The sequence below is a fragment of the Muntiacus reevesi genome, chromosome 14 (assembly GCF_963930625.1).
Source record: "Muntiacus reevesi chromosome 14, mMunRee1.1, whole genome shotgun sequence".
NCBI lineage: Eukaryota > Metazoa > Chordata > Mammalia > Artiodactyla > Cervidae > Muntiacus > Muntiacus reevesi.
Genome location: NC_089262.1, coordinates 9,694,825 through 9,713,919, shown reverse-complemented (window position 1 = coordinate 9,713,919; position 19,095 = coordinate 9,694,825). Strand labels below are relative to the sequence as shown.

General features: G+C 37.3%; 1 protein-coding gene across 1 annotated transcript in view; it reads left to right on the top strand.

Annotated features, from left to right (window-relative positions):
- CTNND2 (catenin delta 2) overlaps window positions 1-19,095 on the top strand; it is a 1,077,052-nt gene that overhangs the window by 584,663 nt on the left and 473,294 nt on the right. The window contains exons 4-5 of the mRNA XM_065905365.1: window positions 9,708-9,742; window positions 10,786-10,902. Of these exons, the coding sequence (XP_065761437.1) occupies window positions 9,708-9,742; window positions 10,786-10,902 (152 nt within the window). The remainder of the gene's footprint in view (window positions 1-9,707; window positions 9,743-10,785; window positions 10,903-19,095) is intronic.

Below are 19,095 nucleotides of genomic sequence, written 5' to 3'. Positions count from 1 at the left end.
TAGCGACTGAACTGCAACAAAATAATCTATAAACTATAGTGACCATTTTCGCAATATATAGCAAAATAGGAAACAGTTACATACTGTTTGAGTAAGACATGCCAGGCCCTGATCACTTGATGTAGAAATCACTTGATATGAATTGATTTCTTTAAGCCTCAAGATGTCTCCATGTAGGCCCAGAAGAGTTTAAGTAACTTGCCCAAAGTATCCTGTATCGATAGGAGCAGAGTTGCAGGGAGCCTGATCTTCGAGCCTGACTCGAAGGCCTGGACACCACGCACACAGCCTCCTCACTGAGGGCTTTGTGGTCACATAACTACCCACTATATGCCATTAAACATTATTATAGTACAGTAGCTGCAAAGTTACATTCTGATGAAAGTAGTTAAAGCGGATAGAAGATGTGTAGCCTAAGAAACAAACAAACATTCTTATTGCATGTTGGAGATATTGTGATATTCATTTGGGAATAGACCACAAACACTTAGAGTCCACAAGGCAAAAAGTTGAAAGGAAATCAGTTCTGCAGAAAGTTCTGGGAGAAGCAGGGTCACTCGCCAACCAAATTAATAAGGACTGGTCTCTGTCCATAACGTACAAGGGTAACAGCGCCCTGAACAGAGCTCCACAGGCACCGCGTCTCACCATTTTTTCTAAATATATTTTATTTTTATGGTATTCGAGACTTTTGACCAAGGTCATTTTATTTTACCACCAATGGCTATTTTTGTGATGTGGCTGCATGCAAAAGTTATATACTGAAAAAGACTTTATGTGAGGATACAGTTTCAGGTCATATGGGCATTGTAAATAAAAGGTCCTTTGTTCCTGTAGGCGAGCATCAAATGTCAGTTCAGAAGCAATTGATTAATACTTCACAATAGTTTCTCTGGCTTGTTTTAGGTACATTGCTTAGCTTGAAAGCCAGCTAACCAAAAACTCATAGTTCCTTTCCTTTATTTCATTTTGAACGATATTGTGAGCAATAAAATGCCACACAAAACAGTGCAAGGAATTGATGCTTCAGGCATCAAAAAGTTGAAAAAGAAACTACGAAAATGTATCTGAGCAGATTCATAACAGACTGAGTACCTGTAATAATGGTTCGTTTTGTGTCTTTTCCTAACATTAAGAAAACTCTTTGAACTTATATATATCTATATATCTATATATATATATATATAGATATATATATCTTTGAAATGACCCAGGGGTGGATAAGAAGACTATCATGCTAGAAATGATAAGACTGAAAATCCTTTCTGGAGGAATTCAAAGGTTATTCTTTGGTTTAAACTAGTTTTTCTCCCACCTCATGACCTCAGAACTTGAAAGGTATTGTTTGTCCGCTTGAAATGTTCAACCTTGAGCAAAAGTAATACTAAGTAAAAGTAATACTGTCATTTTTCTCATGTGCAAAATAGAGAAAAAACTCATTATATTCATAAGCATTACTTCCCTCAATTATTTACACTTACAGATTTCAGAATTGTCTCATGTCATTTGAGTTTCAATTCTGAGTGATTCTGACAATGATGAGAATATGATGTAGGACTGAGTCACAAGGATTTATGAAAACATTTAACTGAACATGTTTCTAATGTAAGAATTGTGATTTCCCGGTTTCAAGTATCAAAGATATTCTTAAATTCGTGTTAACCTTTTTTTCCCCCTTTTTCATAACATAAAACATTTGAGATCAAAGTGAAATTCCCTTTTTGTCCCTCCTCAGACTTATTTTTCTCTGCTCTCACCGTCATGAGTTTGGGTGTATCTTTTTAATCTGTTTTTGTATGGTCTCTCTCCCTCTTACACGTACATGTGTGTGTTTGTATTTATATGCAATATTATTTAGTCAGTGTCTTAAAATGTTTTCATAATCGAAGTCCTGAAGTACATGTCTTGCATGCAGTTTATGTTTTCCACTCTATATATTGCTTTTGAGCCTGACCCATGTATACATTGGGTTTCCCTGGTGCCTCAGATGGTAAAGAATCTGTCTGCAATGCAAGAGACCCAGATTCGATCCCTGCATTGGGAGGGTCCGCTGGAGAAAGGAATGGCAACCCACTCCAGTATTCTTGCCTGGGAAATCCCATAAACAGAAGAGCCTAGCGGACTATGGGCTTCCCTCATAGCTCAGTTGGTAAAGAATCCGCCAGCACACAGGAGACCCCAGTTCTATTCCTGGGTAGGGAAGGTCCGTTGGAGAAGGGATAGGCTACTGCTCCAGTATTCTTGGGCTTCCCTTGTGGCTCAGCAGGTAAAGAATCCACCTGCAATGTGGGAGACCTGGGTTTGATCCCTGGGTTGGGAAGATCCCCTGGAGAAGGGAAAGGGTACAGTCCATGGAGTCACAAGGAGTCAGATATGACTAAGCCACTAACCCTTTTACTTTATGTATACATTACATATCAGGCTAATTTGCTTTAGCTGCCAAATAGGGTTTTTCCATGTTATGTCATATATGATGTGGAGTCATATTATTATGGAACAGAATTTATCTATCTCCCTAATGTTGTTCCCTTAGGTTGTTTCTCTTGTTTTGCCACTGCCAGCGTATAGGCAGGAACAGTCTTGTATAAATCTGCTGGGCACAGCTGCACAGGTTTCCCTGAAGGCTCCACCGAGAAGGAAAATTGCTGATTGGGTTGTTGTTTAGTCATTAAATCGTGTCTGACTCCTTCAGACCCCATGGACTGTAGCCCACGAGGCTCCTCTTTCCATGGGATTTCCCAGGCAAGAATGCTGAAGTGGGTTGCCATTTCCTCTTCCAGGCTGTCTTCCTGACCCAGGGATGGAACTCACATCTCCTGCATCGGCAGATGGGTTCTTTACCACTGAGCTACCAGGGAAGCCTGGATGATTGGGTATTTTCACATGAAACATTTTCAGATATTGACTCACAGCTCCCCCAAGTGTTTCACTAGTTTGCTCTCCCGCATACAGTGTATGAGAGTTAACATTCCCTCATCTTCTCTTCAACACTTAGTGTAGTCAGACTTTCTAGTAGTTTTATAGACTGTGGCAGATTAAACAGGTATCTGTCAATTTCTATTCTTTTAACTTTTGATAGGATTGAGTCTCTTTTAATATATGTGGTGACCATACATTCTTGATTTTTCTGCTCTTCATCAATTTTACATATATTTGTTGACCTCTTTTCTACTTGATCTCTTAATCTCTTTCTCATTGATTTGTAGGAGTTATTTATAATGTCGGAATATAACCCTTTGTAAGCTGTATGCATTGTAAATGTCTTCTCCCAGGATGTGGCTTGTTTTTTCACCTTAGTTTCTGGTGTTTATGACTTTAATTGCATAGGAGTTCAATTTCTGTGCCAACTGTGTGAATAGAATGTTAGTTCAGAATGTAGTCTCTAGAACCAGGTGGTCAGGGTAATAATCCTGGCTTCATTACTTGCTACTGGGGGGTCTCCAGCAAGTTCCATAAGGACTTTTCAGCTCAGTTTCATTCTCTATAAAATGGGAAAATATCACCTCTCAAAAGTTTTGTTGTAAGGTTTAACTAGAAATCAGTTAGAATATTGCCTGTTGTAAAGTGAAAGGTATCTATGCATTTGCTACTAGGATTTATGCTTTTAAAATATTGTTTTAAAAATTCTTTTCTAGCATTACCAGTATATATTTATGTGTGTGTGTGTGTGTGTGTGTGTGTGTGTTTAAAAGCTAAATGTTACTTATGATATATGTGTATTCTCACAATAATTGAGTTCTGAAACTTATATAAAGTTGTATTTAAATATGCATGGGTGTGTGCTGAGTCTCTTCAGTCATGACCAGCTCTTTACGACCACATGGGCTGCAGCCCGCCAGGCTCCTCTGTCCATGGAATTCTCCAGGCAAGAATACTGGAGTGGGTTGCCACGCCCTCCTCCAGGGGATCTTCCTGACCCAGGGATCTTCCTGAACCCATGTCTCTTTTATCTCCTGCATTAGCAGGCAGATTCTCTACAATTAGTGCCACTAAAGCCCACATTTAATTCTTTGGACATTATTTCTATTTTAAGAAATAGAATTTTGGTAGTGAAAGAAAACTTTATTTCCTGAAACTGAACATACATGAAAGTTACAATAACCTCAAAACTGACTTTTATATTAGATTAAATTGAATGATATGATTGGGGGAAAGTACACCATGAGTAATTCCTAAACACCTTAAGTAAGAGTGTCTGAAGTATAGGTATAATTTCTGTTTATTGAATGCATAAAGAGTTTGCTTTAAAAAAAAAAAAGTGTCCACCTTAGAGCAGCTTTTAAGAATCAATTGCATAAATATGCAATTGCATAGAAAGTAAAGGGCACACCTAAAGGAAATAAAATCCAAACCCAGTGTCTCTTGGGACTTCTATTTTCTGTGATCAGTCATACTTTTAATGCATTTTAACTCTGCTAAGGAAATCAGAAAACCATTTACATGATTAATGCTCTTTGCCTACTCCAAAGGAGATACCCCTGCTTTGAGAAGTTAGTTTCATATTTACTGTCAATGTTATTTTTTCAATTGTAATAAAAAATGTTTCTTCTTGTTTCTGTTGCACATAAAATTGAAACATTTTTTAAAGAAACAAACAAAAAGTAAATATTATGTAACAGTGTGATGTGTAGTTTTGTGCGTAAAATCACCCATTACTGTGGATGAGTGGATAAATCACAAAGGAGGCAAAATGCAGGAGCACTGCCTTATTTGTGCTAGGGTGACCCAAGACATTTTCTTCCAGCTCTAAACTGTGGAAATGAAAGATGGGGAAGTTGGAAATGCCTTATGAACTCAAATAAGGGAATATTTCTGTGTTATTCCGTGTGACATTTATTCTGCTTAGGCAAACAACCCTCTAGCTTCAGAGTTTTAACACAACCATGGTTTATTTCTCACTCGAGTTGTGTCTTCTCTGGGTTGGCAGAAATTTCCCCAGCATGTGGGTACTCAGGGACCCTTCTTCAACATAGGGCTTCACAAGGGAGTGTGTGGAAATCACATGTTGGCCCTTCTGTGCTTGGGGCAGGAGGTGGTACATGGCCCCATCCACATGCAGGGTGGTAGGGAAGTGTGATCTTCACTGTGCCCAGAAGGAGTGGAGAGCAGGGCTTTGATGAGCATGGGAGAAACTTCCAGGGACTTATGCAATCTTATTGTTTCAAGTGCGAAGTAGCAAGTGAATTTCCCTCTATGGACTTTTTGTCGATGTTGTTTTTATTGGATGGGGAGTTTTTAAAATTCTACAGTGATTTACAATTTTCAAGAAAAGCTTCACACATATATGATTTTGTGTAATCCATTGATAACCCTTCCCCCCCACCCTATCTTGCCCCTCCTTCCTACACTCCCTCCACTGCTAACCACTGGTTTCTTCTCTATTCCTGTGAGTCTGCTTTATTGTTTGTTTTATTCACTAGTTTGTTGTATTTTTTTTTTTTTTTTTCGATTCCACATATATAAGTGGTACAGTCCATGGAATTCTCTAGGCCAGAACAGTGTATAGTACCATACATTCCATGGAATTCTCCAGGCCAGAACACTGGAGTGGGTAGCCTTTCCCTTCTCCAGGGCATCTTCCCAACCCAGGAATTGAACCCAGGTCTTACGCATTGCTGGCCAATTCTTTACTGGCTAAGCCACAAGAGAAGACCAAGAATACTGGAGTGGATAGCCTATCCCTCCTCCAGAAGATCTTCCTGATCCAGGAATCGAACCTGGGTCTCCTGCATTGCAGGTGGATTCTTTACTGACTGAGCTATCAGGGAAGCCTCATATAAGTGATACCATATAGCGTTTGTCTTTCTCTGTCTGACTTATTTCATTTAGCATATTTCCAAGTCCATCCATGTCGCTGCAAATGAAAAATTTTCATTCTTTTTTTATGGCATATATCTGTTGATGGACACCCAGATTGCCTTCTATAAATAATGCTCTTATGAGGATTGGGTGCACATGTATTTTTTAGTTAGTGGGGTGTTTTTTTGGATATATACCTAGAAGTGGAATTGCTGGGTCATATGTAGTTCTTTGAGAACTACATATTTTAATTTTTTGAGAAGCCTCCATATTGTTTTCCACAGAGATTGCACCAATTTACATTCCCACCAACAGTGTACAAGGGTTCTCCTTTCTCTACATCCTTGCCAACATTTGTTAGTGGTGTTCTTTTTGATGATAGCCATTCTGACAGCTGTGAAGTGATACCTCGCTGTGGTTTTAATTTGTGTTTCCCTGATGATTAGTGATGTTGAACATCATTTCATGTGCCAGGTGTCCATGTGGAAAAAACGTCCACTCAGTTCTGCCCATTTTTTAAATCATGTCATTTACTTTTTTTTATATTGAGCTATATGTGGTCTAGTTATTTAACATCAATAAGATAGCTACCCCCCAGGTACCAAAAGATATAAGTGGTTGTCATGAATTAGCACAGCCCTAGTATACAATAAGTACTTAGCAAACGACTGAACTGGTAAAAGGAATGTAGTAGCATACAGATAGTAGTAAATCTTGAAGGCTATACCATGAAAACACTTTATCATCTCAGAAAAATACTGTACTGGTTTCCTTGGGCTGCCATGACAAATTACTACAGGTATCTTAAAATAAATTAATTACCTCACAGTTTGGGGGCCAGAAGTGATAGCTTACGGTGAATGATGTCAGATTCGTGATCTCCGAAGAAGAAGATTTAGCTTCAGGACCAGGGACCAGTCTTGATCACTCAAGAGCTTTTGTGTAGCAGTTTTATTAAAGTAAGAAAAAGTGAAAAGAAAAAGTGAAAGTGAAGTCTCTCAGTTGTGTCCGACTCTTTGCGACCCCATGGACTGTAGCCCCCCAGGCTCCTCGGTCCATGGGATTTTCCAGGCATGAATACTGGAGTGGGTTGCCATTCCTTCTCCAGGGGATCTTGCCAACCTAGGGATCGAACCCGGGTCTCCCGCATTATAGATAGATGCTTTACCGTCTGAGCCACCAGGGACAGACAAAACTTCTGACAAAGACATCAGAAGGGGGATGGAGAGTGCCCCCACTCACTAGTCTTATCACCATATACTTTAGGAGACCCACTCCCACAACATACATCTTAAATTAACAAGATTAGAATTAACAAAGAAAAGGTCTTACCAGACCCAGTTCCCACAACATACTTTTTAAGATAACAAGATTGGTCAGAAAACCTTCTTGTTAAGGAGAAACATGTCCTCTACCGAGATACATTGTTATATTGATTAAAACAACGCCATGTAGAAAATGTCTTTTTCTTCTTGAGAGCCCCAGACCCCTTTCTCTTTCTAGAGGGCTCCAGACCCCTTTCTCCTCCTCAGGAACTCTGGACTTCTTACCAACCTACCTAGAAACTGACTCTCTCAGAAGTTTAAGATCAAGTTATGCTGACAGGGCCATGTTCCCTCAGTTCAGTTCAGTCATTTCAGTCATTGAGTCGTATCTGACTCTGTGACCCCATGGACTACAGCACACCAGGCTTCCCTGTCCTTCATCATCTCCTGGAGTTTGCTCAATCTCATGTCTACTGAGTTGATGATGCCATCCAACCATGTCATCCTCTGTCACCCCCTTCTCCTCCTGCCCTCAATCTTTCCCAGCATCAGGATCTTTTCCAATCAGTCAGTCAGCTCTTCCCATCAGGTGGCCAAAAGATTGAAGCTTCAGCTTTAGTATCAGTCCTTCCAATGAATATTCAGGGTTAATTTCCATTAGGATTGACTGGTTTGATCTCCTTGCTGTCTAAGGGACTCTCAAGAGTCTTCTCCAGCGCCACAATTCGAAAGCATCAATTCTTCAGCACTCAGCCTTCTTTATGGAGGAATACTAAAGTGAAGTTGCTCAGTCGTGTCTGACTCTTTGCGAGCCCGTGGACTGTAGCCTACCAGGCTTCTCCATCCATGGGATTCTCCAGGCAAGAATACTGGCGTGGGTTACCATTTCCTTCTCCAGGGGATCTTACCAACCCAGGGATTGAACCTGGGTCTCCCGCATTGGAGGCAGACGCTTTTAACCTCTGAGCCACCAGGGAAGCCAGGAGGAATACTAAAGAGAAGTTCTTTTCATAAGTCTTCCAGGTTCTTCTGGCTCCAGCCATTCCTTGGCTTATAGATACTAACTCCAGTCTCTGCTTCCATCTTCCCAGGACCTTCACAAGACCTTCTCCTCTGTCTTTCTCCTCTAGTGTCTTTTATAAGGACATTGATCATTGAGTTTCAGAAGCTCTCATCTTAGGATCTTTACCTTAATTGCATCTTTAAAAACCCTTTCCCATTAAGTAACCTTTCACAATTTCTAGGGTTTTGGTGTGGACACATCTTTTGGGGGGAAAGGATACCATTCAACTCACTACAATTTTGAAAACATTTTCCACCTCTGTATTAGATGCCACTTACTAACTGAACATACTGCTAACTGAACATTTTTTTAAAATATTAATTATAGGATTGCATTTCTGTTTTACATGTTAAACCTTGCACTTAGCTGTTACTGCTTTATAGTGATACACTTTTTGATGCAAGGAGAAGTTGCATCAAAGTGAATTTGTAATGTTATCATTTCAGGTATCAACTGTCTATAACTCTCATCATTGCAAAACCATTTTTCACTTTGCTAAAATGGATTGGCTGAGGAGAAAGATGCCCTAAAAAGGTCCCTTAAGGGACTGCTCTTATATTCGTGTATATCAATCATGGCTCTTCTGAACACTCATTTATACAAGAATTGCCTTTTCCCCCAGCAAATGTATTCAGAAACCATTTCTAAGGTACAGATTAAAGTTCTAAAACCTACTTCTTGTTGTGAAACTGATGAGCTATTCATAGAAGTGCCTTGATCAAAGTAAAAGATCTAGTAAATAGGTGTAGAAAATGATTCTCAAAATGATACCTGTCAGTAATTGTCATATAGATTTCCCACAAATTATTGACATATAAAAAAGGGTATGTTAGAACTACTTGCATGTATAATGAAAGAGCTGTTCATATTTAGAAATTTTAAATTTATTTTTGTATTTTAAATAAATCGTTCAGAATAAATTTATGTGCCCACGTAGATACAATCTGCACAATATCTTTGGCGTGTCATTTATATGAGCCACCCTTTCTACCTGGGTCATTTTTATTATATGATATATTTCTAAAGTGGAAACTTGGAAACTGTATATTTGGTGGTGGTAAAGTGTTATAATTTTTATATTACTTAATTTGAAATATAATCAACAGCTGAAAGGAACTGCTTATATGGTAAGTCTAGGAAAAGATATAGGTTTATTTTATCTCTTTATAATGAAAATGGAGAAAGTTATATCTTTATTAGAACACCTTACAAAGTTTACATGAAACTATTCAGACTTATATTTTAAAATATCTACAGTTGGGTAGAACTTCATGTATGTAGAAACTGTCATAAGTAATAAGTATAATAGATTGTGATTTGTAAAAAAAATCAGCTGTTGTTTAGAAAATTACTGAATGATGTCCATTAATGACATGTTAATACCTGTGAATCCAAAGAGGTATATATCAAATAGGTTAAAACTGTGATTGTATCAAAGTGGGACCCCTTTTCTCAGTAAGAAATTAAAGGGAGTTCCCATGGAGCTCCCATTACTAACTTAATGGACCTTTGCATCTTACAGTCTAGAGTCCTTTAATTTGTAACAAATTCATCATATCTATGTATTCTCTTTCTTACAGTTCAGCAGAAGAGCAGTTTCACTGGCAATCACAAGGTGAGGTACAGCTTCTTTTCTTTATTGACATATACTTGAATTACAGTGCTGTATGATTTATATATACTAATATGCATATTCCTTCTTGTGTTCCTTTCCACTGTGATTATAAGATAGTCAGTCTAGTCCCTTGTGCCGTACAGCAGTTAACTTTCTGTCCATCTGTTTCACATCTGGCAGGTTGTATCTGCTAATCCCAACTCCTGTTTATTCCTCTCCTACCCCTTTTCTCAATTGGTAATCATGTTTGTTTTCTCATGTCCATGGATCTTTTTGTTTTGCAAGCAAGTTCATTTGTATCATATTTTAGATTCCACACACAAATGATATTATAAGTATTTGTTTTCCTCTGACTTCACCTAATATGATAATCCCTAGGTCCATCCATGCAGCTACAAATGGCATTATTTCATTATTTTTTACATCAAATAATATTCCATTGTGTACATATATACACACACACACACACACCACATCTTCTTTATCCATTCATCAGCTGATGGACATTTAAATTTAAAGTACAACTTCTTGATAAGCATTTATACTTACTTCTACACATACCTTTATTGGTTAATTTTCTTAAGAAATTTAGAAAGAAACTTATAAAAATAAATTTGATAAAACATGACACTAAAATTAAGTGAAGTTGTTTTGAAAGCTCAAGAGTTCACGGGAGTTAAATTTTTCCAATTCCCTAGTAACTTTATGTTTTTTATGGACACATATAATTGGCTAGCCTTGGTTTTTAATAGTGGTTGACCAGGGGGTTACAATGTGATACCTAATAAGAATTTCATAAAGGTAATAGCATCACTGACTCAATGGACATGAGTTTGAGTAAACTCTGGGAGCTGGTGACGGACAGGGAGGCCTGGCATGCTGCAGTCCATGAAGTCGCGAAGAGTTGGACACAACTGAGTGACTGAACTGAACTGAACTGAATAGTTTTAGTTACTTTATTTTTGATTATTAAGTGATAGTCTTAAACTTTAATGTTGACAAAACCATGTGCTTGTTCATCTCTTTGAAATATTGTATTTCAGATGGTCAAAAAGATATCGAAGATGAGCTCACAACAGGTCTCGAACTGGTGGACTCCTGTATTAGATCACTGCAGGAATCAGGAATACTTGACCCACAAGACTATTCAACAAGTGAAAGTAAGTCAAATGGTAATTAGGCTTGAAGACAATTAAAATATAAGAGCATAATGTTTTTAATATTAATGAAAGTGAAAGTGGCTCAATCATGTCTAACTCTCTGTGACCCCATGGAATGGGGGTCAACCCAATGGACCACACAGTCCATGGGATTCTCCAGGCCAAAATACTGGAGTGGGTTGCCTTTCCCTTCTCCAGGGGATCTTGTCACCCCAGGGATCAAACCCAGGTCTCCTGCATTGCAGGCGGATTCTTTACCAGCTGTGCCACCAGGGAAACCCATTAATCTTAATATAGGTAAATCATGAGCCATATCCTTAGGACTTCAAGATGTGTTTATACTTATTTTATCAATTTCATTCCACTCTCATCTACTTCCTTCCTGCATTACTGCACACTAATTCACATTTGATTATAAACTCTCTTAAGTCAGTAACTGGGGCTTCCCTGATGGCTCAGATGGTAAAGAATCTGGCCACAATGCAGGAGATCAAGATTCAATCCCTAGGTTGATAAGATCCTCTGGAGAAGGGAATGACTACCCATTCCAATATTCTTACCTGGAAAATCCCATGAACAGAGGAGCCTGGTGGGCTCCAGTCCATGGGTTCACAAAAAATCAGACATGACTGAACAACTAACATAACAAGTCAGTAATTAGCATTGAGATTTCTCACCAATTATTGACATATTGGTGATTCTCAACCAATTCTCTGACATCCTTTTTGGCATCTAGATGAGCAAATTGTTTGAATTCATCATATACTTGTTTACCCAACATATTGTCTGCTTTAAACTTAACTGGCAGAGATTCCCAGGTGGTGCAATGGTAAGGTACCCACCTGCCAATGCAGGAGACTAAAGAGAATGAGACACGGGTTTGATTCCTGGGTCAGGAAGATCCCCTGGAGTGGGAAATGGCAACCTACTCTGAAATTCTTACCTGGAAAATTGTATGGACAGAGGAGCCTCGTGGCCTATGGCTTATGGATAGAGGAGCCTGGTGGGCTACAGCTGACGGAGTTGCAAAGAGTTGGACATGACTGAGCACACACAGTCAAGGCTTTATTCATGCAGATTATTGTTGGTAGGGATCTTAAATGTTGGAGCAATTCTATAGCAAAATAGATATAATTATATAATGTATGCAATACTGTTTAGTATGATGCTACAGTACTATGCAGTAACTTCTTACATTTCTATGTTTAGCTATCTTGCATAGCCATATTAATCTCAATAAATATTTAAAAGTTTTTTTTCTACTTAATTATATGTTTTTCAACCAGAGTGGCTGAAACTTAGAAGTTCTTTGAACTGAAACAAGCCTCATTTTAATAAATCATAAAATCCTCTTGACCTATTTTAATAAAATCCTGCATAAAGCTAAAAATTAAATCATTAAAACAGACATTACCCTAATAATTTCTATATCAGAAATCAGTGGAGCATTTTATCCCTTAATTTTGAAAAAGTATAATTTCCTTGAAAACCCATCAATGTTTCCTATACAAAGGAAAGATATAAGAGTGAGATAGCATGGTGATCCTGAAACCATTTATAGTACATATTCGTTCATTTTCTCTATAATCTTTATAACACCATGACTCTTAAGATAACATCATCATAAATATGCTGGTTTATTTTAACCATATACATCCTCTCATTAAAGCTTCTAAAGTAAGAGGCATGAGTATATTATACTTGTTCTCTGTATTTTATATTTTACAGTGTAAGATTGTTTCCTTTTCTTTCTCAAAGCCTATAAAATATTTACTCTGTAGGGGTGGTTGTAGTTAGAACTATTAATATATTTAATTAATATTTGAAGCACATGCACTCATTTTATTAGAGAGTAAGTAAAGCAGAAATAAAACTTCTTGGAAGGATGATATTGGCTATGTTATTTTTATATAATACTAGAAAAATATATTTTATTATGATTTTAAGAGAGGGTGTAACTTTTTATTCATGAAAGTACAGAAAAAAAGAAGGAAGAAAAGAGTAAATTAATAAGCAAACAAGGTAAAATAGAAGTGATAAATCAAGTATATCAGTCTAGCACTGCTTGTGAGCACACTGAATTCTCAGAAAAAAATAAAAATTCAAATTTGTAGAAAATGAAGATAAAACCATGAGGTATGTTTAATATACATACTTATTTTAATGAAGTAAATGTTGAAATAAATAGACATTTACTATTTAGACAAATAGCAATACACAAATAGACAAATAGAATAGACTAAGGAATGACAGCAAATACAATGAACACAAGGAGTGGGATTGGGAAGAATAATGTGAAATGAAGTGGAATTTGCCACAGAATCACTAAGCAGCATCAAAAAGGAATTATACAGTGAAAATATATTAACTTATAATTATATGGTAAAATCTGGTGAACATATATGCACCAAACAACATAACATCTGAATATTAAAAATGAAAGACATTGATGAAAAATAATGTGAATATTTCTCAGAATCAGACTGAATAATAGAAGAAGAAGCCACAGAAAGTTTGATAAATAATTAACAAATCAATGAATTAAGTGAATTTTTAAAAGTTATACTTTTTGAATAACAATAAATATTTGCTTTAGATGTCCAAGGAAAATTTATAAAAAATGATAAGCTAATGGGTTGTAAAGACAATTCTAAAAGTTATATAAAGTATAGAAAGGCCACATTTTTTATAATAATTCAGTCAAATTAAAAGTAAACAATAAAATGATAAGCAAAAATATAATGACATTAAAATTAAGAAGCATACTTGTGGATTTACCAAATCAAGTGTGAAAGCAGGAAGAAAATTACATACTCTTTTATATTTGCAAAGCAAATGAAATAGCAATATTTTATAATGAAAGCATAAGGGCATGGTAAAAAAAAATGCATTCAGAGGAAATTGAAATTTTATTATTAAAAATAAAAGATAATAATGAGCTCAGCATCCCTTTATTTTGGGACACCTTAAAAAGAGCTAAATAAATCAAAATAAGTTAGGAAGATGGAAATAAATTATAAAAGCAGTGCAGAGATAATATAATATAAATTTTAATTTTATATAATTATTATATATTATATATATTATATATATGTTATAGATAATATATATTAATATAATTATTATATATTATAGATAATATATATTAATATAATTATTATATATTATAGATAATATATAGTATATATTAATATAATTATCATATATTATAAATATAATATAAATTATAGTTTTATATAAAATATAAATATAATTTTAATATAATTAAATTATATTTATAAATATAATTTTAAAATTATAAATTATAATTGTATATAGTTAATATATAATATAAATTTAAAATATAAAATTAATATAATATAATTATAATATTATAATTATAAAATTATATAATATAATTATTATAATATAATATAAAATTAAAGAGTAGAAAAGATAAATATTAGAGGAGATAAATAACTATATGAACTTTTTAAAAAATTGCTTTGTCAACTAATAATCCCAAACATCCTAAACTTAATTTGTTTGGCAGTGCTGGGTCTTCATCGCTAAGCCGGCTTTTCTCTAGCTGGGGCAAGCAGGGGCTTCGCTCTAGTTTTAGCTCTCAGGCTCCTCATTGCAATAGCTTCTCTTGTGGAGAAGGGCTCTCGGGGATCAGTCGCTGCAGCTCAAGAGCTCAGTAGCTGCAGTTCCCAGGCTCTAAAGCGCAGGCTCAGCAGCCATGGCCCACGGGCTTAGTTGCCCCAAGGCGTGTGGGATCTTCCTGGACCAGGGATCGAACCCATGTCTCCTATAATGGCCAGTGGATTCTTTATGACTGATCCACAGAGGAAGTCTGTGAATTTCTAAATCAAGACACTCTACACACAGGAGGAATAGAATGTTTAGTGTTCACTTTTGCATTTCTGTAAAACCTGTCCAAACATGACCTGCAAAAGATTTATCTTTATTACAGGAAATTTAAATATACTAGTAAGGGTTTTTGAAGTAGATTTGCTAACTGCTGAATTTTTGATTTGCAGAAAGATTAGTTAGTTTATGTTATTATATACTGATTTATCTTTTTGAAGACTCCTAGGAGTTTAGTTAATTGTTCGTTTTTGAAGGCCCTGCTTCTTGTTTGAAGATTGTTGTTGTTGTTCAGTTGCCAAGTCATGTCCCATGGACTTTGCGACCCCTTGCACTGCAGCACGCCAAGTTTTTCTGTCCTTGACTATGTCGCAGAGTTTTTGGTGATATCATCCAACCATCTCATCCTCTGTCACCCCCTTCTCCTCCTGCATCTTTCCCAGCATCAGGGTCTTTTCCAATAAGTTGGCTCTTAGCATCAGGTGGCCAAAGGATTGGAGCTTAAACAAAGTAAAATTAAAACAAACAAGAAACCCAGGTGATTCAAATACTGCTTGAAAGTTTTATGCCAAAGGATCTGAATCACAGTAAACTGTGGAATATTGTTATTCTTAAGAAACATTGGTTCTTAACATTTTCAGAGTCAGTTTGAGACTGAATGAAGTAAAATTTAGGAAATTAATTTTAAAATATTGAGAAGATAACTATCATTTGAGGGATCAATTATTGCTTATTTTAAGTACTCAGAATATCAGAAAATAAAAAGCCTAATTGCTGTTTGTGTTTGTATCAGGGCCCAGATGGGAAATAGTGTCCTCTCAAAAACAGTTTAAATGAAGAGAATTTAATTAAGGGCCCATTTACAAACGGTTGAGCAAGATTAAGGGAACAATCGGTGCCTGAAGAAGTATTTGGGGGGTAGTAACAGATGGAAACCCTTGCCACCCTGAGTCCCAAAGGAAAAATCAACGAACCAGTGCCAGCAGAGTCAGGAGGCATGGTTGGTGGGAGCAGAAGAATAAATATTCTAGCTTCTCTCTCCTCCTGCCTTTCACTGGCCAAGTCTAGTCTTAAATCAAGTGCCAAGGGACCCTTGTGATACAGGCTCTGTGGGGAGAAGGGCAGAGAATGAATACGGGGGAGCAAAGAGAATAATCGACACAACATTCTACTCAGTTCTAGAACAACAGACCATGTTTATATTTATATAACGTAACGCATTCGTATGTATTAGTGCCTTGACACATTTCATAGAATTAGCACAAGCCCATCAGATTCTGCCTGTCCCTTGTTTTTGTGATGATTCAATCAGCGGTCTCATTAGCTAGTACAGACATGAAATCGCTGATGGTAAATTGGACCTGGCACACTGCCCTCGAGAGCTGGAATCTTAGTCCTAACCTGAAAGAGACCAAAACAACACTAAATACAGTCTAAAACCAGCTTGAAAAATGTACAGTGGCAACCAGTCTCAGCCCCTAAGCGTTTAATACGTAATTCGTTGTGTTTAAAAGCTTTTGTTATTTTTCTTTCCAGGGTCTGATTGAAATACAATTTGAATTTTAGTAAACCCACCTTCTTGACCCTAAGGCAAGCAATAACTGCTCTAGTAATATGAACTACAGTGTCCCACACTTAGCAGTGTTTTCCAACATTTTGCATTTTTTAAAAAAGTGCTATCATAAACAGTATGTAAATCATTTGTACAACCTTTGCCAGCCCACCGCTATTCTGTGGCTACCAGCTGTGTAATTTCAACTCTAACAAGTACATGACACGGAGTCGCTAGAAGAATTGCTGTTGTTTTACTGAAAAAAAAAAAAAGTTATTGACAGAGGCTCAGGGCCATTGATGTTGGGAAAGACTGAAGGCAAAAGGAGAGGACGGTGAGGATGAGCTGGTTAGATATCATCACCAACTCAATAGACACGAGTTTGAACAAACTGGGAAATAGTAAAGGACAGGGGAGCCTGGAGTGCTTCAGTCCATGGGGCCACAAAGAGTCAGATCCAACTGGGTGAGTCTACAGCAACCAGACGGCCATTAGCTTCTCATGTGATACACCGCTTGACCCAAACTGTATGTCATGGACCAAGTACGTTATTTGATCCATGCATCCTTGGAGATACAAACTCAGAGATAAAGGTAACGATGTCTTAGCTAAAAATTATTAAAAACGTGTGTAAGTCAAAATCAGAGAGGCAATCGACTTCTTGTGGGGGAGGGTGGGGGATGGCTTATATGTTTATTTGTTGTTGTTTATTCACTGTCATGTCCAACTCTTTGCGACTCCACGGACTGTAGCCTTCTAGTCTCCTCTGTCCATGGGATTTCCTGGGCAAGAATACTAAACTTGGTTGCCATTTCCTTCCCCAGGGGATCTTCCCAATGCAGGGATTGAATCTGGATTTCCTGCATCTCCTGCATTGCAGGTGGATTCTTTACCACTGATCCTCTGGGGAAGCCTCCTTCTGTGTTTATAGTGTTAACTTGTTGAATATCATGAAATAGTAATTATTTGTTTCTGTAGCACTTGGACAAATTGAAATTCTACCGCATTCTAGAAAATCCCAGCATTCAGTAGGAAGGAAATCTTAGGAGCTTAGTATATTCTGAATATTATGGCAAAGAAAGGAATGCTATTTAATTGAGTTCTCAATTCAGAATATATTCAAAAAATTAGCAATCAATCATATAGGTTACCATTCTGAGCAGGTGAAATCTAAATAGAATGATCATATATAGTTTGATAGAAAGGAATATATTACTTCCTCTTGATTTACAGTCTTGTCATCTTCATTTAATTACTGCGAATATGCTTAATTCCATGAGGTGGAAAAACCATTGACAGATTGGGTTATTAAAAATGCTATAAAATATAACCCCTTACATTCTTATGGAATAATAATAAAGATAAGAGACAACCTTGAGAGGTGAATATTTTCACAATTCCTGGCAAGCATGGCAGCAAAGGATTCAGAAGTGGTTTGGGAGGATGACACATTTATGGTGATTAGAGTAATCAAGATGATAAACATATAAATAATGTGACTCGCTGTTAATAATCTGATAGGGTGGAGACCAGATCCTCGGTTAGACCTGATGGGGTGCAGAGATTCTGGGTAGGTAGAGGTCAAGGGTGATCCATCCTGCCCTTGGAGCCACAAGGTCTGGATTCCGGCCCTGCTGTTCCCCTCGCTCCACACGTGGCTGAGGGCTGCCACCTGGCCCAGAGACCCCACGTCCCCTCCTGGTCATGTATTTATTCCAGTGAATTGAGCACATCCTTGGTTTTCATTCCTTGTATTACTTCATCATATACCCTTTGGTCCAAAGTTTTTGAAATACAGACGAGCAAGTCTCTGCTCCAGAAGTTGGTCAGAGTTGAAGCCTGAAATTGTCTGATGCTGCATGCACCCTTTTCTTTCCTTTCCAGGTTCAATCACACCCACCTAGCCCACTACCTATGGTGTTACAGAACCCATGGGAAGTTGGCAGGGGAAGGTATGAACACAAATGAGGGAGAAGACCCAGGCAGCACACAGGATATAGTAATATCCTCCAGAAAGCTGTCATCTTTCCTCCCAGATTGGACCTTTACCTCTTTTTCAGTTAAGGTTCAACTTCTTTCTCTTATATTTCTTTCTGGACTTCTCTGGTGGCTCAGTCAGTAAAGAATCCATCTGTAAAGCAGGAGACCTGGATTCAATCCCTGGGTTTGGAAGATTCCCCTGGAAGAGGGCATGGAAACCCACTTCAGTATTACATTTCTTTCTATCACAGATAGATAGAAAGATATATGTCTTTCTATCACATAGACATTTGATACGCATGTTATAGCTTCTGCAAAGAGATCACCAACTCAGAGGCAGACCTACGAAATGAAGGGATGGGCAAACACCTGAAATACCAACTGCTCCTTATCCATTCCCTAAGCAGGAGGGAAAAAATGCAAATTTCTCATTAAAGACATCATTCTCATCTGTGTTCTCAGGGTCTCCTAGAATCAAGCACAGAGTTTAGAGCCTGGCAGAGATTTTTAATGAAAACATAATTGGGTTCTGAAATTGTCAAGGCACTCTAGGCGCCCCACATGCAAATATGAGGGTCAGATGAAAGCTGGTAGAGGTGAAGAAAAGGAGAGAGGCAGAAAGCTCCCATGAGAAAGTCAAAATAAGCAGACTTTTCCCTGGAGCACAGTGGAGGGAGGGGGCCCCTGGTAATATCTTATGAAGTTGTCTTATAGGATTTCCCTAGAAGTAATTGCCATTGACCAAATAATAAGTCACTTCAACAGCAACTGATGACATCAAATCTTAATATGCTAGGTTTTGATTGTATAGC